General features: G+C 44.8%; 1 protein-coding gene across 2 annotated transcripts in view; it reads right to left on the bottom strand.

The window, feature by feature from the left end:
- Positions 1–231: 231 nt before the first annotated feature.
- SH3PXD2B (SH3 and PX domains 2B) overlaps positions 232–19969 on the bottom strand; it is a 107506-nt gene continuing 87768 nt past the window's right edge. For both annotated transcript variants that reach the window (XM_033139944.1, XM_033139945.1), the window contains 6 exons: positions 18658–18762; positions 14968–15085; positions 11563–11789; positions 11036–11085; positions 9362–9487; positions 232–2603 (listed from right to left, as the gene is read on the bottom strand). In XM_033139944.1, coding sequence (XP_032995835.1) covers positions 1065–2603; positions 9362–9487; positions 11036–11085; positions 11563–11789; positions 14968–15085; positions 18658–18762 — 2165 coding nt within the window. In that variant the 3' untranslated portion in view covers positions 232–1064. The remainder of the gene's footprint in view (positions 2604–9361; positions 9488–11035; positions 11086–11562; positions 11790–14967; positions 15086–18657; positions 18763–19969) is intronic.

Here is a 19969-nt window from a genome sequence, read left to right as displayed (position 1 = left end):
TTGGGAAGCCTTGCAGTATAAATTATTAGCACCCACTGGAGGGCTACCATCCTGGCAGCTGTCATCTACCAGACCTGAGGAATCATGATAGGACAGCACTAGAGATCTACTTGCGTACAGCGTGAATGCAGCTGTGCAATCCGTCCCTGAAGAGGCAGCACTTTGTTCTGCTAGCAATCCTCCTGCCAGGTCTTGGGAGTTATTTGAAACCTTATAGTGGAACAGAATGGATAACCTAATATAATATCTGCTTTATTTACTAAAAGGAGACTTTAATACTGGGAGGGGAGCCTATACAAAGAGGTCAGCACAACAGACATAAAAAGAGGCATTAATGTGGGACCTTCAGTGGCAGAAGGATTGCTCAAATATGGGGCAAAAGGTACAAGGCTAGAAAGAATCTCTTAGCAGCTATTTGGACAGGCCTTTCCACCTAGGCATATCCTAGAACATCAAATTACTTATTCAGAGGCCTATTAGCATCTGAATAACAGCAAAATGTGGCACATAGTATTTAACAAGGGAAATCGCCACACAAACAGTGGCTTTTCAATTTCTCATTTCCATTCATTGGTTAGTGGGACTCACTTCCATTTCCTTACCAAGCTGAAAACAAATAATCTCCCAGGTTCTTACATTCTATCGTGTGTGCGTGTGCGCAGGCGTTTGGTTTGCTACTGTGTGTTCCACAACTTGAGAGACCATTTTAAAGAACACTTTTTTTTAATCAGCCAGCCCTGTGAAGGGCAGGTGGACCTAAACCACATGGAGGCTGGGGAAGGGATCAATTGTGTGTGTCTCTGTGAATTAACCTATTAAAAAGTATTTAGGGAATGAACTGCCAAGATTTGCAACAGTAGCAAAACTACACTAATATGAAGGCCTGTTTCTCTTGCTATTCTTTCTTGGAAATGACACAAGTTGGAATGTATGGTATCCCAGATACTTAAAAAAATAATAATAGAGCCAGCCTTATGAAAAACTATAAATAAACTAATTAAATATTTTGATACTAAAATGGGGAATGTTGAGCTGCTGCTTAATCTGAAGACAAATGGAGGGGCCTATGGCTTTTTTCTGAGATAATTGGAAGGAATCCAGCCTTCCCAACATGGCGCTCCAGCAAGGACCTTGCAGAACCACCAGCCGCTGCTGTTCTTCTCTCGGACTTCAAACAAGGTCCCTTCTTTAAAGCTGCTGGTTTCTTCATCGCCATCAAAATCTGCCACAGCCACATAGAGGGCTTCTCTGGAGACGTCTGAACTGGTGATGGGGACGGATCCTCTCTCCCTTTCCGCAGGCTTGGGGATTCCCTTTGGGCCTAGGCCGCTTTTCGCTTTGGCATCATCTTGGCACGGAGCTGGCAGGAAACCTTTGGCTTTTGGTGGAACCAGCATCGGCCTGCCAGGCACAGAGGCAGCTCTCAGTTCAGGCACTTCCCTCTGTGGAGCTTTGTTTTCCGGAGAGGGGGCAAACGAAGATGCTGGCGATGGTGCGGAGGCTTTCTTGGGAGGCGGCGGCCTCCTGGGTGGTACCACGGGCCGCTGAGGTGGCTCCCTGGAAGCTGGAAAGCTACCCTTGGAATCGGCCTCACTCAGCTTTGCGGAGCCAAAAGGAACTTTGGATGAAGCAGCCTCCTTGAAGACTTGGCTGTCTGGTCTGGATGGAGGCCTCATCTCCACAGCTGACCTTTCCTGAGACCGGACGGAAGATTCCACAGGAAGTGCATTGTTACTGAAGGCACTCTCGCTAGCCGTGTGGTCCTGATCAGAAGGCTTCTCTTGCGCTTTTGCAGGCCTGAGTTTGCTCCTCAGGTTGCAAATGTCTAGTTTGTCATCTCCCTGAGGGGGATCTGTCCTAGGGGCTGCTGCTGGCTTGGGTCTGACCTGAGGCTTGGATTTCAGGAAAGGGTTCGGGGTCCCGAGCTCAGGCTTGTCCTCCGGGGGCTCAACTTTTGGCTTGGCAGGCTTAACAGTGGGCCGAAGGTTCGGCTTCTTCACCTCTTTGGGAGACACCTTGTGGCCACACTCTAGCCCCATTTCGTTTTTCAGCTGGAACAGTTTCCCCTTCTCTGTTTTGAGCTCTGGCTTCCTGTTGTCCCTTGGAGGGACAGCCTGCTTGGGGGGAATTGCAGGCAAAATCATGCCAGGAGGCTTCGGAGGTGGCCTCTGTTCCAACCGCTGCCTTTCTATCAACTCCTCTTCGGATTTAATTATGGATTCCTTCCTCGGAGGGAGGCTTGGCTTCTCTTCGGCATCCCGATCACAAATCTCCTCGTACCCCACGGAGAGAGATGCATCGCTGCTCTCTGGCAGGGCACCCTTGGAAACCTCCTTCGCTTTCCATTTCCCTGCACTGTCTATGTCATTGGGTGGTGCTTCAGGCAGAGGCCTGGACGGTCCAAAGGCTTCTCCATTAGAGCTGCTCTCTGCCATACTGTCGCCAAGCCGGAGCTGCGCCATTTCATTCGGCAGCGGTGCCAAGAAGTTAGGTCTAGATGCATTGCTAGTTTTCTTGTACTTGTCAATGAAAGTAGCTGGTGCCCAGCCTTCCTTCTCCTCTATCTGGATGTACCACCAACCACTCAGGTTCTTCTCAATGACCTGTGGAAGGAAAGAGAAACACCATGCCTTAGATCTCTTACTGCACCAGCTGCTTCAACTGCTCACACCAAAGCTGAGGGGGTTACTTAAGAACAGAGGCGGCAAACCCCCAGCCCAAGGATGAAGCCATGCCCCAGCAATTTCTTTTCTGCCTCCCTCCCAATCCTAGGTGGTGGTGGCGATTAAGGAAGAGCACAGCCTCCACTTTCAAAACCATCTTTTTAAACTGCCATGGAGTCTCATTTGAGCCTTGAATCTTTTGGCATTTCCTCTCGTAGTTAAGGAACTACAGAAAGCTGTAGCTTTCTTATATTGCTCTTTAAATTTCTTATATTGTCCTAACTTTTGGCCCTTCACTCTGCTTAACAGAATCTTCTGCTGTTGAATTTATCTAACTGCCTGAAGGCGAGAATCATTTCACAAAGGACATTTCGTCGGTGTACAAGTTATTTTGTGTTTGTGCACACCTAAAAATGTAATATGTGGATGCAATGCACGCATCTGTTGCAACAGGAGCCACAGGTTGGCTGCAACTCCCTGTTGAGTTAACACTCAGTAACACAACCGGGTTTGTCTCAGTATAATGTATGAAATGTCTGAGGCCCTTGTGGAATACAAAGTAAAACCATGTACTTCTAGTTAGTTTGCACTATTAAATGGGAATCACTCTCTTGGACTGGAACATCCACGCATGCATATGTATACAGAGAATCGAAAGTAGAAGACCATCTTCCGAGTCAGCTCTCTTCTCCAAGCAAATGTGGACACACACAGCACAAGAATCCAATTAGCCAAGAAAAATACTTGGCCACTGGGTGTCAGCAATGAGCCATAGATGAGGTACCCGCAGCAGGATACTAAACTCCAAATTTTTAAAGGCTGATACAGTACAGCTGATTAACATCCCCATTTCTAAATGCACACACACACATACACACACACACATATAGTACAGTTGTGTGTGTTTTTATGGTGTGAATCACTTCACGATCCTTGATTATAGCGGTTGTATATATAAAATAAAAATATTTTTAAAATGTAATTTTAATTGGGGATGGGGAAAGAAAAGGTGGGAGAGAAATGCAATAAATAAATAGTAAGCAGTATGCAAATATTTTAAGCAGATAAGGCAAAAATCTGACAAAGGAAAATGTGAAAGTTCGGGGTGAGCAGGCAGCAGGAGATCACTGCCTGCATTACCAAAAGTTGAAAGATGGCTGCAGTTTCAGCACACATTCCATTCATGGTGGAGAAACAGAAAATACCTCCTTTTTATGGTTCTACCTTGTCGTAATTCCCATTCCACCTTAACAACAGACTGAGGATGGGAGCTTATCACATGTATAGTGTTCCAGTGTGCTGCTGGGAACTTCCGTTCCTCAGTCTGTACTTTCTGTTTCGTTTTCCGAACATGAAGGAGACTGCACGTATGTTTTTTTGTCCTCATGTTCGCCTAATAAATGCTTAATTATAACGCTCATGCCAGCCTCTGTGGTGCATCTTCTGCTGCTAAGTGAACAGAAAGAGTGCCTGGCTTTCTGAAGCTAGGTCTCTGGTTTCTGCTGCTGCTCCAGGGCTTTGAAGTTCGTCCGGCAGTTCGGCCGGGGGTGTTTGGGCCAGCAGGGAACATGCCCGTTGTTCCCGTTTCCCTGGACAAATTACAACAACTGGGTTATGGGCCCAGATTAACAGCACTGAAACAGAGGTATGTGGAGGAGCGAAACAAGCATGAATCCCGGTCGGTGGCTAGAAGACTTTGATGTCTGTGCCAAGCGTAATTAAGGCCGGAGGAAGGCAGGTCGTAAATCTGCTGATATAGTGAAGCTGTAAAATAGCCTCTAGCTGGCTGAAGTGTGCAGTGAAAGCAGAAATGGATCTTTCTGATAGAGCGATGGGGGAAAACCACTGTCCACAATTAAACGGACAGAATTATCAGACTTGGGCAGTCTATTGTGAAGCTCAATTAAGACGGCATGCAGTATGGCACACTGTGAAAGACGCAGCCCCTACTCCTGTAACTGCTGCATGGTCATCGGCTGACTCGAAGGCAATGGGGTTGATTGTCTTATCACTATCTCCGGAGGAGCTAATAACGATAAATGGCAAAGTCTCTGCTCGAGAGATGTGGGAAGCCTTAAGGACCGCCCATATGAGGAAGGAGGCGGGGTCTGTGCTTCTCTACTTCAGAAAGCTGCACACTAAAAAGCTTGAGCCAGGGGGTGATGTGAGAGCCCATATCTTGGAGTTATTAAGACTGAGACAGGAATTGGTGCACAGAGGGTTCAATGTGCCAGAAGATTTATTTTCTGTGTTGATTTTGGACTCTTTGGATCAAAGCTACAGTGCGATAGCCAGCCAGCTGGCAACCCTTCCTGCACAAGAGCTAACTGCAGCCAAAGTAACTGCAGTCCTGCAGAATGAATATGATCGACGCAACGCAGCAGCTCCTGATTGCCCACTTGAGGGGGAGCAAGCAGCCACGTCGTCTGGTACAGCGTTGCAGCCACCAGGGGGTGCTAAGGCCTTATCAGCTGTGAGATGCTGGAACTGTGGAGTTCAAGGCCACGTCCAACGAGTTTGTCCCAAGGCTAAAGGCAAGCAAAAGCAAAAGTCTGCAGATGGCAAGAAGACGGGGACCCGAAGGTCAAAGAATGTGCAAAACAAGGTTTTTGTTGCACGAACAGATACTGCAAAGACTGAAGGCAGATTTGTTGTGGATTCTGCAGCAACTCGCCACATCTGCAAAGATCGGCAACTGTTTGTTTCCTGCAAGCCACAGGATGGCAAGATACATCAGGCCGATGGAACTTCGATCCGGATTGCTGGAGAAGGCCAGGTGGAACTCCGGAGTTTGCAGTCAACTATCACCAATGTACTGTATGTTCCTGAGTCATCTGAGAACCTACTGAGTGTTCCCCAGCTCACAGAGAAGAATTTCGACGTTCTCTTTAGGAAGGGCCTCTGCGTCATCAGCAAGGACGATGAGGAACTCTTGCGTGCTGACTATATGAACAATTTATTTCAAATTGCTTATGATGTTGATAATGTGCAGAATGATGATTCTTGTTGTGTGGCGAGTGCTAACAAAGTTCTCCATGCAGATTGTATACACACTCACCACAGGAGATTTGGTCACATGTCCTGGCAGACGCTGACCAAAATGCCAGAAGTAGTTGAGGGTCTAACCATTAAGCCCTGCAAATTCTACATGAAGTGCAAATCGTGTGCAGAGCACAAAGTGAGGGTGGCTCCTAAGGGCAAGGTATCTGGCAGGCAGGCTTCAAAACCCTACCAGATTGTCCATGCAGACCTAGTTGGTCCATTAGCGCCCTCTCTTGGTGGAGCAAAGTACTTTATGGTTTTGATTGATTCTTACTCAAGATTCATTCATGTGTACTTGCTCAAACAAAAGTCAGATGCATTTTCCAAGTTCAAGGAATTCTATGCTTGGTTGAGAAATGCCCATGGAAAGCAAATACAATGTCTTTTTACTGACAGAGGAGGCGAATTTACTTCTCAGCAGTTTGAGGCTTTTCTGACTGAGAAGGGAATCCAACATGATCTCGCTTGTCCACGATCCCCATGGGAAAATGGACTTTGCGAAAGAGCAAACCAGACGTTGCTACAGGGTATGAAGACTCAATTGCATGATGCAAATCTTTCAGAAGCGTATTGGGCAGAATCTCTAGCACATTTTGTTTATTCCTACAACAGGAGGCTGTCTACACCCATAGGATGTACCCCTTATGAAAGGATGTTTGGCAAGAAGCCTTTTGTCAAGCACATGAGAATCTTTGGTTCTGATATGTGGGTACATACTCCACAGAGCAGCAAGCTCGGAAAGCGTGGTGTACATGGGATATTTGTAGGGTATGAGAAAGGTGCATACCGAGTTTACATGCCCGACACAAAAACAGTGCGATTCACCAGGAGTGTGGAGTATTGTGCCAAGTGGGGGGACAATGTGGGGATTTTTCAGAGTCATCCTGACACTGAGAAAGCAGAGGAAGCTGAGGATGGTGATCAGGTTTCAGATTCCGATTCAGTGGGAGGTGCTGGTGCTGCTGATAGCGACAGCGATTCAACAGATTACCAGAGTGCCAAAGCCTCAATTAGACCATCAGATGAGTCTGATGCTGAATTGGAAGAACCACTGTTCACCATTGGCAGTGTTTCTCCTAAGAGGGAGAAGGAGAAGGTGAAGGTTGAAGACTTGCGTCTGATGCGCCGTTCAGAAAGAGCCACGAAGGGCAAACGGCCAAAAAGGTTTGATGAGGAGTTTGCCAGCACAGCTACTGCTGTAGTTGGTAGCTCAAAGAAGGTATGGGAACCTTCGAGTTTTCAGGAGGTAAAAGAACTCTCCCCTGAGAATGCTGAGCCATGGCTTAAGGCCATAGATGATGAGCTTAACTCATTGGATAGGAACCAAACCTGGGAACTGGTTCCAGTAGTTCCAGGGATGCGACTGGTTGGGAGTAAATGGGTTTTTAAAGCGAAGACCGATCAAAATGGAAAGATTGTGAGGCATAAAGCCAGGTTGGTTGCCAGGGGTTTTTCCCAAGTACCAGGTCAAGATTATAACGAAACCTATTCCCCCACAGTCAAATATGAGAGTATAAGACTCATGCTCAAAATTGCTGCAGAGGAAAAACTTCACGTTTCCCACCATGACGTGAATACAGCATTTTTGTATGGGATTCTAGATGAAGAATTGTACTTACTTCCACCAGATGGAGTGCAAGTTCAGAAAGGGATGGTCTGTAAACTTAAGAAGTCCCTGTATGGTTTGAAGCAGAGTGCCAGATGTTGGAACACCAAACTTACAGAGACATTGCTCTCTCTTGGTTTTCACCAGGGAAAGGCAGATCCGTGTGTGTTCGTGAAAGGGGAGGGGCAACACAAACTGTATTGTGTTTGTTTTGTCGATGATCTTTTGTTGTTTTGGAAAGATCAAACAGTATACCATAACACCCTAGCACAACTTAAACAACACTTTGAAATGAAGGATCTTGGCCAGGTATCCAACTACCTTTCTCTGCAGGTTGAGAAGGACCAGACAGGAAATTTTCTGGTTCACCAAACTCAGAAAATCACCGATGTGCTAAACAAACTTAAATTGACTGATGCAAATCCTGTGGATACCCCAATGGTAACAGGTTTTCAAAGAGATGAAAAAGCTGAGATGTTTCCTGACATATCACTGTATAGATGCATTCTGGGCAAACTAAATTTCATTGCCAGGTGCTCTAGACCTGATATTGCTGCGAGCACTAACCTGCTCAGCAGACATGCTAACAATCCGTCAGTCCAGGATTGGAAAGCTTTGAAACGCGTAGCTCGCTACCTAAAAGGGACAATGCACTACAGATTGAGATTCACCAGTCAGAAGACTGGAGGACTTGAAATTTTTGCAGATGCCAGTTTCGGAAGTGACACCACAGATGGTACAAGCACTTCTGGAGTATGCTATGTGTACAACCACTGTCTGTTTGACTGGCTGTGCAAGAAGCAGTCGACAGTAAGTTTAAGTTCTTGTGAGGCAGAACTAAATGCACTGTCATTTTCACTCATGGACTGTGAATGGTTAATACAACTGTTCAAGGACATCGGAGTCAATGTGACTTGTCCTGTACAAGTATACCAAGACAACAGGTCTTGTTTGGCTTTGCTTAATTCAGAGAGTTGCAAGCAAAGAACCAAGTACTTGCAGATTAAGTTACATCGTGCAAGGGAGTGTATCCGAAAGGGAATCATTCAGGTGTCGTACATGCCAGGTAATGAGATTCCTGCAGACTTGTTGTCTAAGGTAGTTAATAGAGAACAACTTCAGGTGTATGTTCGGAAACTACAATTGGTGTCTAATGCCAAAGATTAAGGTTACATGGAAAGGGGGAGGATGTCGTAATTCCCATTCCACCTTAACAACAGACTGAGGATGGGAGCTTATCACATGTATAGTGTTCCAGTGTGCTGCTGGGAACTTCCGTTCCTCAGTCTGTACTTTCTGTTTCGTTTTCCGAACATGAAGGAGACTGCACGTATGTTTTTTTGTCCTCATGTTCGCCTAATAAATGCTTAATTATAACGCTCATGCCAGCCTCTGTGGTGCATCTTCTGCTGCTAAGTGAACAGAAAGAGTGCCTGGCTTTCTGAAGCTAGGTCTCTGGTTTCTGCTGCTGCTCCAGGGCTTTGAAGTTCGTCCGGCAGTTCGGCCGGGGGTGTTTGGGCCAGCAGGGAACATGCCCGTTGTTCCCGTTTCCCTGGACAAATTACAACAGTGAAACAGGATGCTATGCATGTGTGGAGGGAGGAGGGAAAGGTGAGATCTTCCACACACCTTGTGAAACGGAATACGAAAATACCAGTCAGACTAGAACACTGCACACCAGAGAGGATTATCCTTCCTTACTCACCAAAACAAGGACAGAAATTTAACCCTCATCTCCAGTGCTTTTTTTCGGGGGGGGGGGCGGAATGCAGGAGTACGCATACCCCTAAACATTTTGTGAATCTTTGTACTTATGTCCATTTACTGTATTTATTTCCCCCAATTTGAACTACAAAATGGTGATTTTCTTGAGTCAAAATGAGAGTACTCCTAAACATTTTTTAAAGAAAAAAAGCACTGATCATCCCTGTCAATCATCAGCATAAAGCAATTGTATCAGACAACTACTGCAAACACAAAGGATTTAGCATGTGGACTCGTGGAAAGTCCCAAAGGGCATGGAGAAGAGCAGGGCGGAATGCAGCCTCACCTCCACTTTCATTCCTGCTTGGAAGCTGATGCCGTCTGGGATAATAGTCTGGAAGTCAGCAATAGTGTAATATTCCTCTTCCACTTGCGGGGGCACAGGAGGCTTAGGCAGGTTGAGGCCACGGGGCTGTTGCAGAAACAACACACATCAGCCTACTTCTGTCCGAAGACGACAACAGACAATATACCCCACGGCCCTCAAAGATAGCCCACAAGGAAGGTAGCATTTGGCAGGCAGGTTCATGTGGCTTCACTGATTTTATAGCTACTGCTGGCAAGCCCATCTTTCAAGAGAGGCCACACAGGATTAAAGATGCTGGAGGTGTTTAGCAGGTCTGGGCCTGGAAATGAACTTCCAGGCATCATACTGCTTGCCTCCAAGGGGAGGAGAGACTTAGAAGCTCATGAATTCTTGTGCAGCTCAGATTAAAATCCAGATCTGCAGAGAAGTATTCCCAGCTTCAGCTGGTTCCTGGTCGCTGTCCTTACTCAAAAGCGACGCCAAGGAGCACTACAAGCTAGCTAAGGCTTAGTATGCCATTCTATTTTATTGTATTTTATTGTTACTGTGGTGTTTTAGCGACTGTTGTTCTCACTTGCACAAGTTGTTATCTATGTGTTTTACTTGTATGGGCCTATGGCCGTAAATAAAATTCTATTCTATTCTTCAGCCCTGCTTTGAATGGCTGCTCCTGGGAAAACTATCACTGAAGATGCAAAAACCCCTCACTTTCCCCCAAGGGATCTTCTTACCCTAAGAGTTCCCCCTGTGGGGTTTTATTCTCAACTCTCTGTAGACTCTTTTATCAGTGAATATAGCCACTTTCTAATACTATGATACGAAAGGAATGACTTGGAAAATGGGCCAAGTTTGCTTTAAAAAACGAAATCTATTTCAGGAACATCTATACAGGACATATTTCAACTGCTGACCCTACTAGCTGTGTGTGCTCCAGGGCCTCATGGGGAAGGCAATGTTTCCTTGGTCAGTCTCTGAACTTGAGAGGAAAGTTGTATGCATAGAGAAACATATGCATGAGGCTTATAAGCAAAGCTTCCCTTAGTCCATGCTCCCATGACGGATTAAGAATATATACTCTATATGCACGCAGTGTACATTGTCACATCTGGTAGGTAAGTAGGCTTATTTCCAGAACACCTGTGCTATGGAACACAACAGAAGAGGCCTGTGCAGCTACTTCAAAACAGAATGGTATATACTCATTCATAAGGCTAGAGTCCCTTGACAGAAGAAAGCAAATCCAGGTGTGTGTGTGTGTGTGTTAAGCCTCACTCCTGCACCAGCTATATAAAGTAGAGCCACTGCACATGTGGATCACAAGGAGAAATATTAGGGAAGCTTCTCATGCAATGAATTTTGTGCAAGTGTTCACAGTTGCACAGGGCATGCATGTAGAAAGCACTATATCCCCCTTTATATATTGGGGCAATGGCCTGATCCTCGCCAGAGCATTATTTTATCACTTCATCCATTCATTAAGAAGCAAGTTACATATACAGACATGTTTGCACATAGGAATCTATGCCAAAATGCAAAATGTGGCAAGACAAGCTGTGTCCCTTTCTACCACCACTGATCTAGCTTATTTTTGTTCAATGTGTTTAATAATGCACCAGAACTCCCCAGCTTAAAGCAACTGGGGGCAATACTTACTATTGTGAGATCTCGACGAGGAGGGGGTCTCTGTCTCATCTTTGGTGACTCTGCCAAGAAAATATTTCATTATGATTGAAGGATATCAAAACATGTTTCAAAAAGTGATACTTAAGCAGAACTAACAAGACCCCACCAGTCCAGTCTGAGGGGGAAAAGAGCAAGAGGGAAAGAGAAACTGTGTGAGTACATATATTATAGAGAGGGAGGGGTGGGTAGGTTCTTAACACACAAACCTACACTAAAATCATGAACAGCATGCCCCACTAGATAATTGATGTCCAAACAACTGCCATCAAGTTTGAGATATGCTTCATTTCAGTAGCAGCAGAAGTAGAATGCAATACAAACATACACTAGAAAGGATCCCAAAATTTACCATCAGCTTTGCTGAACTGACCTAGTTCTTCCAATTATAATTCTCAAGAAGCCACAAAACTCAAGAGCCATGGATACTTTCCTGCACCACACCAGTCTAGCATTGCCTACAAAGAACCCAAAACCTTTGTTCATTGCTCCCAACTTACTTCGCCTAAGATCCACATTTGGCAATGGGCGACCATCAAACCTTCCATCTCTTTGGTTGTTCGGCCCATCCTTGTCTCGGCCCGTCGAGTTCTGCTGCCGGGAGATTCCATCCAGGTCTAGTGCATAGGAGTGGGTGGAAGTGGCAGATCCCAGTTTTGGAGCAAGCATGTCACCACTCCCCTTTTTCAGGTACGACGCTGGGGCCCAGCCCTCCTGACCCTGATACCTGCAGCAACATGAACAGTCAAAATATTTAGACTTCTGTCTTGTTCTTATCACAGCTGCAAATTCTCAGGCACAGTCAGCCTGATTCATAGCAGTTCTTGAGAGGCACAAAAAGGGTTCTAAATCAACATTCTGAGAAAGCAGACTGATCAATACAGATCCCCCCATTTCATTCTTCCATTATCTGAGAGATACACGCTTGAGTATCTTTCAAGACCCCATACCTTCACAATTATGAATGTTTGCTTATTGTTGATTAAGCTGATTTATCTCCCATCTTTCCATACAGATGCCCAAGGTGGCTGTACCTCATTGGGGGGGGGGGAGGCTATATGCTGGCAGTATGCTGTGCTGTAATGACCAGACTCCAGATGTGGAATGGATTATGGCATAAAGGGACAGCAAGACTAATCTGGAACACAGGAGTCTCCAACCCATTATGGGTGCATCACGGGCAGAGAGGAAGACCCTCTGATCATTTGTTACCTGTGCACTACCTGCCTTCTAGAGATGCATTAGACTACTCCAATGTAGTGAGTCCAGAATCCTTTCTGCTTATTTTGAAGTAGCATGACAAATGTCACAGAGCCTAGTGGGCCTGCCTAAGGGCCACATCGCATATTGCAAAATCGACAGGTATATATATTCGTAGACCATGTGTATCAGCTGTGTCCTTCAAATGCAAAGATGAGGGAACCTGTGGCCCTCCAGATGTTGCTAGCCTACAACTCCCATAATCCTTGACCACTGGCCATGAGGCTGGTGGGAGATGGATGTTAAGAGCATCTGGGGGTGGGGGGGGGGCAAAGGCTGCCCCACCTCTGCTGTATTGTGCAGAGGCAAACTGTGTACTCTCACCATGTAGACACCCAGGGGTGGGTGGAACTTTTTCAGCCTACACCCCCTTCTGGGAAACCACAGGCAAAAGCAGCCAGAGCAGCAAATGCGAAATTTGCTGTTTGTACACTAGATTAGTTTTTACACACTCACACATCCCTCTCCATCCAGGCACATTCTAGCCAGGCAAAAAACACTCAAGGAGGGTGCAAAGCAGGACTGGTGAGGGCTGTGTGACCTTGGACAAACCCTGAGGGCCAGATAGGCCTGGAGGGCCTCATTTGGCCCCTGGACCTGAGGTTCCCCATCCCTAATGCATACACTGCATATAAATAGAGATCTAGGGCCAATTACATCTCTCTGTGGCACATAAACACAATGTAAAAAAGAAGGTATAACAGGAAACAACCCTGGGGCACGTGGTAATAACAGGTGCATCTACTTTTCTGTCACATGCAAAGCAGTCCAACTCTTGGTGTTTTCAGTTCTTATACAAAGGTCACCACTTTTCCAGTGTGCCATTTGTCTTCTTTTCTTACATCAAAGCCATTAAAAGAAAAAGAAAAAACCCAAAACAAAACAATAGCCCTAAACCTTTACCGTGACTCAGAAACCACATCCACCAAGGACATCTGCCAGAGAGGAGGGACTGGTGCCAGCCACAGGGAAATGCCACCTTAGTGGCCAGAGGCAAAGATGCTGGGATCAGATGACGCCAGCTGCTGCGCCTTTAATAGACTCGAGATTCTTTGAAGCAAATTTCCTCAGTTTAAAATGTCAACACACATTCTTTTTTTCCTGGTGTAGTGGTTGCCAATGCTGCAGGTTCATTGGAAGGTTACGGAAATCAAAGCCTGCTTTCTGCTTTACCTCGACACACACTTTGTCAGTGTCAGCCCAGTCTCAAGACTTACAACCAATGTAGTCAGAAGAGATCTCTAGCTGACCAACCGAGGGTTAGATCATAGTCATCAAGGCATTCTTTTTTGCGCTTAGTTTGCCCATTAGTTCTGTTATGGCCCTGATCAATATGGCTGCAGTTGCCTTGTAAACAGGGTGTTGTATTTTTGCCCCATCTGACGAACACATACACTTTCAACCATTTTCTATTGCAAATGTGAACCATATTTTAGCTGTCCCGTTACAAGGCTGGTGGATACAGTTGATTCTCAAGTGGTGAAGAAAGATGTACTAAACACTTCAAAAATCTATAGCCAGAAATGTTTTTTATTAAAGAAAAACAAAACAAAACAAACAACAGTCTCTTTAGGCAACACAGAAGCAAAAATCTGATGGATGGTTGACTTTGTTCAACAGCAAACAATTGAGAGAGATGCTTTGATTTAGGAGCAAGAAATATACCAGGCAAAAAGGACAGAAAGATGGGAGACCTTCCCCCTTAATTTAGGGATGCTGGAGGATTTCACTCATCAGTCTGCAGTTTCATTATGTTAGGTACTAAAATAATGCACTTTCTTTGCATCTAATGAATCAACCTCTGCACCATCCAGCACTTTCAACTACAGTCATTGTGTCAGTGCTGTGTGTGTTGGTTTGGTTTAAAGCAGAGACAGTATGATAAACACATTTTACCACTAAAAGGTGCCCTTAACTACAAAGACAACTGCAGCAACATGCAGTTTAAGAAGAAAAAAAAGAGCATGATTCAGGGCATTCTCTACAACCTCTTCCCCCAACTCAACCATTCGAATACCTTTTCCCCCTATGCATTACAGCATCATTTAAGGTTTTTGTTTTTTTTTAATAGCAAAAGAACCCATCTCTTTGCACCCACCATTTTGTGATATGAAAATGTAGCTTCAGTGGCACATCATGCCTTGTTACTTTTTGGATAGTTTCCTTCACACGTTTCCAAAACCCTCAAATGTGTTGGCGGGACCACCTTATATACCAGAAAGTGCCAATGAGATTCTCAGGGCATCTCATTGTCCCGTTTAACCGGGGCAACATGCCATCTGTTCATAATGCAATAAGCAATTCCTTTCAACATTAAAGTATTCCCTCTGTGTGTCCACTCCTCTTCCCCAAAGAGCTTGTGTTATCTAACTTTTATCTCCCAGAAACAGAGCAGAATGCCACAAAATGCATTCCTCTACATCAGTCATTGTTGGAACTTTGTGTGTCTTAACCTGATCTTTCCTTCTGTCCCTTTCTGGATGGAAGCTACCCTCTCCTAAGGGTGCTTTGCAACAGACAGAGATAAACATCACTGAGTTTTAGTACACATGACTGCATTAATAATAATAAAGTAGCTTGCCCCTTATATTTGGGCATGCCTGCCTCCCATTGATTCTTCTTCATAAACCCTGAATGAAAGGTACCTGATCTTCCACCATCCTTCCAGATTTTTCTGGATCACCTCCACAACAGCCCCTTTGTCCAGGTTCATTTCATCTTGGTCCCGAGCAGTGTAGGGGTAAATGACCATATACTTCTCCTCTGTTGGGAGCAAAATAGAAAAGAAGAAAACAAAACTTGTTAGAAGTCCCTGTTTTGAAAACTCTTCAAACTTTATTTAAGTCTAGCACTCTGAACTGGATTACATTGCATGGGAAGGTCGGCAATCGGGTGCATCACACACCGGGGTTGAGAGCCTATCCACCTGACACAAGCTCCCAAAAATCTAGTCACATAACTTGTAATACCCTCCCGCAAGTCTAATGAACCCTATCAGCCCTTGCCTGGTGCTTGACAACCTCTCTGTTTTCCAAATCGAAGACAGGCAGCTGTAATAGGTGGTCAGTGGAAATGAGGTGGGCTGCGTACACCAGGCTGGCCAGGGGTGGGTGGTGTTGCACAGTCCTGTTCTAAAAAGAATCTGCTTTTCCATTAGCCCTAAGTGTCCGATACCAAACACCTTAAGCATCAGTTCCAATGTTGTTTCAGCATCTTTATCTGGGTGCACAAGTGTTCATTTGAGTGCTCCACTCACATGAGCACTGTAACATCAGAGACTCACACATAGCTTCTCCTGTGCAATTAAAGAAACCATGCTCCTCCCATGTTATAGCACTCAAGGAACCACGCCACTCCAATAAGCAGCTATTTCACAGCTCCTGCAATAACTCCACTGGTTCCAAGATTGCATCCCATTCGTATCCTCTGTTTCTCCTCGCCTGGGGTCATGTTCTGTCAAGTTCTCTTGTAAAAACAATGTGCTTACTTGACCTCTGCCCCGTTACCATGACGACCATTCCCTATCTCTTATATCATAGATAGCCAAGGTGGTAGCTTCCAAATGTTGTCGGACTGCAGCAACTCTCATAATCCCTAACCATTGGTCATGCTGGTTAAGCCTGACGGGAGTTGAGAGGCCAAGCACATCTGAAAGGCTACAGGTTAGCTGCTACAGCCTTACATCCTCCCTAATACCAGACTGTGGGTAAAGTTACAGGGGGAATGTGCATTATGCCAACACCAGAGCCATAAGACTGTTAACCAATTTCCAGCAACACTCCAGAGGGAAAGGAAGCAGCAGCTAGCTAAGACTAGGTGGAAGAACCTGATATAACTAAAAACATAATTGCGACAATTCTACAGAAAGCAAGAAATCCAAACACACACACACCGCCCGCATTACCGACAGATAACAAACAATGCTTTTGTTGCCTGCTTTCCCTATGCACAGCTGCCCAAGTGATGCCAGCTAGTCTGCCTCAGCAAGACTGCCATTGGCATTCAATACTCATCTGCAGCCTATACTGTGTCCCCATTTCTAGAAATACCTCGTGCAGAGCCAGGAATCAGTTTCACAGCTAGTTTAATGATATCTCTGGCAAGAAGAGCTGAAACAACATGCAGAGTCCTTTCGACTTACAGAACTGCAGTATATGAGCTCATCCACACTTCAGTTTGTGCTGCCACTTTCTCCGGGAAACGCCGCTCTTTACTGCTGATTCGGAGCAGGTTTTTCGTGGACTGATATTTCCTCCGATTCAGTTGCAAAGTGCAGGTTTTCCCGGGGGAAGTGGTAGGGCAAGCGGTAAACTACTCAGACCCATGCTTTCTGCGCATGGGACAAGCAAAGTGCGGACAAGCACTTGGTTAGACTAACATAACCTTGAACTGCCAACTTCACGATGAGGTACTTCATCCACTTGAAATGTTTAGACATAAAATGTGTTCAGTGCCTGAGCACACAACCAACATGCTCCACACTGTACTTCCTGACAAATCAGAAGCACATCAGCAGAGCATCAAACAGATGTCATGGCATCAGGATGCAACAGGAATTATAAGGAACACAGCCAAAGCACAAAAACTCTCTGAGATGTGGACGATTATATCCAGCAGGTCTGTGCCAGTCTTTGTTTTCCTTCTAGTTATAAGGTAAGCTAGAAACACAGTGCAAGAAGCAAATGCCTGAGTCAACTAAAGGCAACCAGACAAGAAATTAAATGTATCTTCATATTTAACATGCTAGTGTGTGTTTATTAATTGCATCAGCTGGACGTGTGTGTGTGATCATTTTTAGGCTCACAGCAGTTATGGAGGGAGAATTTAGACCTTGCACACACATACCCTTGCAGTCTTGAGGAAAATCCTCTTTTGAAAGGTGGTATTTGCTTTGGGAGAGAAATGTCTCCGAGAACAAATACTGGCTTCTGAGATTTTCCTCAAGACCATAACAGGGGGAACAAAGAGAAAAATTCTCTCACCATGCCATCTGTGAGCCCAGTAATTATCAGCCCACCCAATGCAATTTGCATTTTTTAGCACTTGCAAGATGAATGTAAAGGAGCATTTAACATCCTCTCTAGTCTGGCTGCGAGTAATGCACAGAAGAGTAGAACTTCTAAATCATGAGGCATTGACACAGTAAGTATCAGAAGCAGGAGAAAGAGGGGTGAGTGGGGGTTTAACATATATGACCAGCAATGCACACAAGGAAATACGAAGGGTGGATTCCCAGTGAATAAGTAATACGGTATATTACATGCAACAAGGCATGCAAACACCACAATGGGTAGCACATGCAGAAACGGGAAGTAGACAAATGTCCAAAGCACAAATGGAGGTCAATAAAAGCAATCTCCACAGCATCCACCTTGACCCCATCCACTGGTGTACAAGTCCCCAAGAGTCCGACGGCGGCCCACGTGCCTGGGAAGAGACCAGTATCTCCATGGGACTGGGAGGAGCATGTTGGGGAAGCAGGAGAGGGACAAAACAGGGTGTAAGGAGGCAGCTCTTCACTCCTTGGAAGTATAAGCCTTGTTTAATAGAGCAGACAATTCCACAACCAGACAATGCAGCTAGATCCCTCCACAGCTCATATGAAAGACTTTGATGCTTTGCTTCACAAAGGCGTTATATTAAAAATGAGAAGTATTTGCACCTTCTAAAAAAGGAAGGAACAAAGAAATCACAACAAACTCAAGAAGTTCCTCAAAAAAGTATGGTGCCCTTTTGACACTTTCGATCCGTTTTGTTGATGTCTGTCTCTGGATTTCTCATTCCATCACTAGAAGCCACCATGGGGAGAACCTAGCAAATGTCACAGGAGCACCTGCTGTTGCAGCGTTGTTGAAAATAAGTGCATGTGAACTTGAGCAGTAAGGGGAAGAGAAACCACCACGTAAACCACCTGGGACTTTCCAGTGTGGACAGCCATATCAAATATTACTCAGGTGCAATGCAATAGGGTAACAGCAGCTGTCATTTAAAAAAAAGTACCCAAAAAGCACCCATTTAGTGGTCTTAATTCAGAATGTGTGCTCTTCATATCAAAGGCTGGTATGGCTTGTGGCGGAAAGATAGAGGAAAAGCTGGATCCTGAAGGCTGGGAAAGGCTCATGTGAGCTCATTAGCACCACCTTCTCTGAAAGTGATATCCAGCTCAGCCTTCATGGGAGCTTGATAAAGATGGGAGATACTAGGACTCTTTAAAATGCAAACCAAACTGGAGTTTTTGCTCCCTGGACAACAGCCTGAAAAATTTAGCTGGACTAGAGCAGTTCAAATAATAAACCCAGGAATTATGGGGAACTTCTCTGAAGCCATTTTCTCACCTTCTTCAGGTTGCATTGAAAATTCATCCTGGGCTCCATCCTGAACTTCTAAGCATGTAGCTGGGACCCATCCTTGTTCATCTGATGTGCTCACAAACCACCAGCCTAAAGGGAAAGAAAAATAGCATTAGCTGAAAAGCCACATTCGAGTTCTTGCTTTGGAAACGAATCCATTCCATCCATTCCAGCTGTGGAGAAACAGCTGGGTGGGACAAGAGAAGGAGAGGACCGTCTCAGTGGCTGGACCAAGGTAACGTATTACCTTATACTGTGAAGTGCAATTGACTCCCTCCTTCACTGCTTTCCACTAGTTACTGAGTATCTTTTTATTCTGTCAACATTCTATTTCATAAAGCAATTTTTTTTTTAAAAAAAGAACTTACTATTTTGAAAATGTTTTCATAAAATTGTGCTTTCATCTGTTGTAAGGTCCTGGAATTCTGTGTTTACACTAAAATACATGTTCTAACCCACAAATAAATAAAACCAACCTCCAAGGAATTGGCTCTTCATTTATTTTAGGCTATGGGAGAAAACGTCCCCAGAGTTATCACATCTCAGCTGCTCCCACACTACAGACACTTAATTTTTAGAAGCTCACACAGTGTTTGAATTTTTTTGTTTTTATTAAAACGATCACATATTTTGAAAGGCCACTGACATAATCCTAGCTATACCCTATACTGCTTCCCAATCGCAAATGTTACATCAAATTGTCAGGATGTCCTTACAAACGCTAAATCACTTGGTCTATATATTTTTCAGAATTGTATAAAAAGAGATCAGTTCTTCGGGAAAGTCTCCAATAAGCTTATAAAGTTTTATGTCACCTGCTAGAAAGTTGCAGTAGATCAGCACTGGGAGTGCCTTCAGAAAGGGGAGAAGGGATATTCTTTAGCCTGTCAGGAGCAGGGGAGATTGGCATTATTTTGCCTCCTCCACCACATTGTCTTCAGGTAGTAGTTTTTGTTATTTGCAAATGGAAGCCATTTGTTTTCAGGGGTGAAGAGACACCAGCTAAACCTGCTGCTGATTCTGGAGTGTAAAACAGTCAATCAACCCTCTCAACTAGGTCCTAGACAGCAGCCTTCCACAGAACCCAATGGAAGCTGCAGAGAAACAAGCAAGACTGTGTTTGCACAGCTCTGCCTTAAGACTTTCTTAGTCACACAAGGCATAACACAATGTTTGGGGAGAATACCAGAACGTTGGGAGCTGACTTTTAAACATAGATAATTTTGTTTCTTTATCATTCTCTTTATCTTTATGTTGTTGAGCTTGGACAATAAACCCAGCTTAATTAATACAGTGA

Source organism: Lacerta agilis, chromosome 2 (assembly GCF_009819535.1).
Source record: "Lacerta agilis isolate rLacAgi1 chromosome 2, rLacAgi1.pri, whole genome shotgun sequence".
Taxonomy (NCBI): domain Eukaryota; kingdom Metazoa; phylum Chordata; class Lepidosauria; order Squamata; family Lacertidae; genus Lacerta; species Lacerta agilis.
This window is presented reverse-complemented; position numbering and strand designations above follow the sequence as displayed.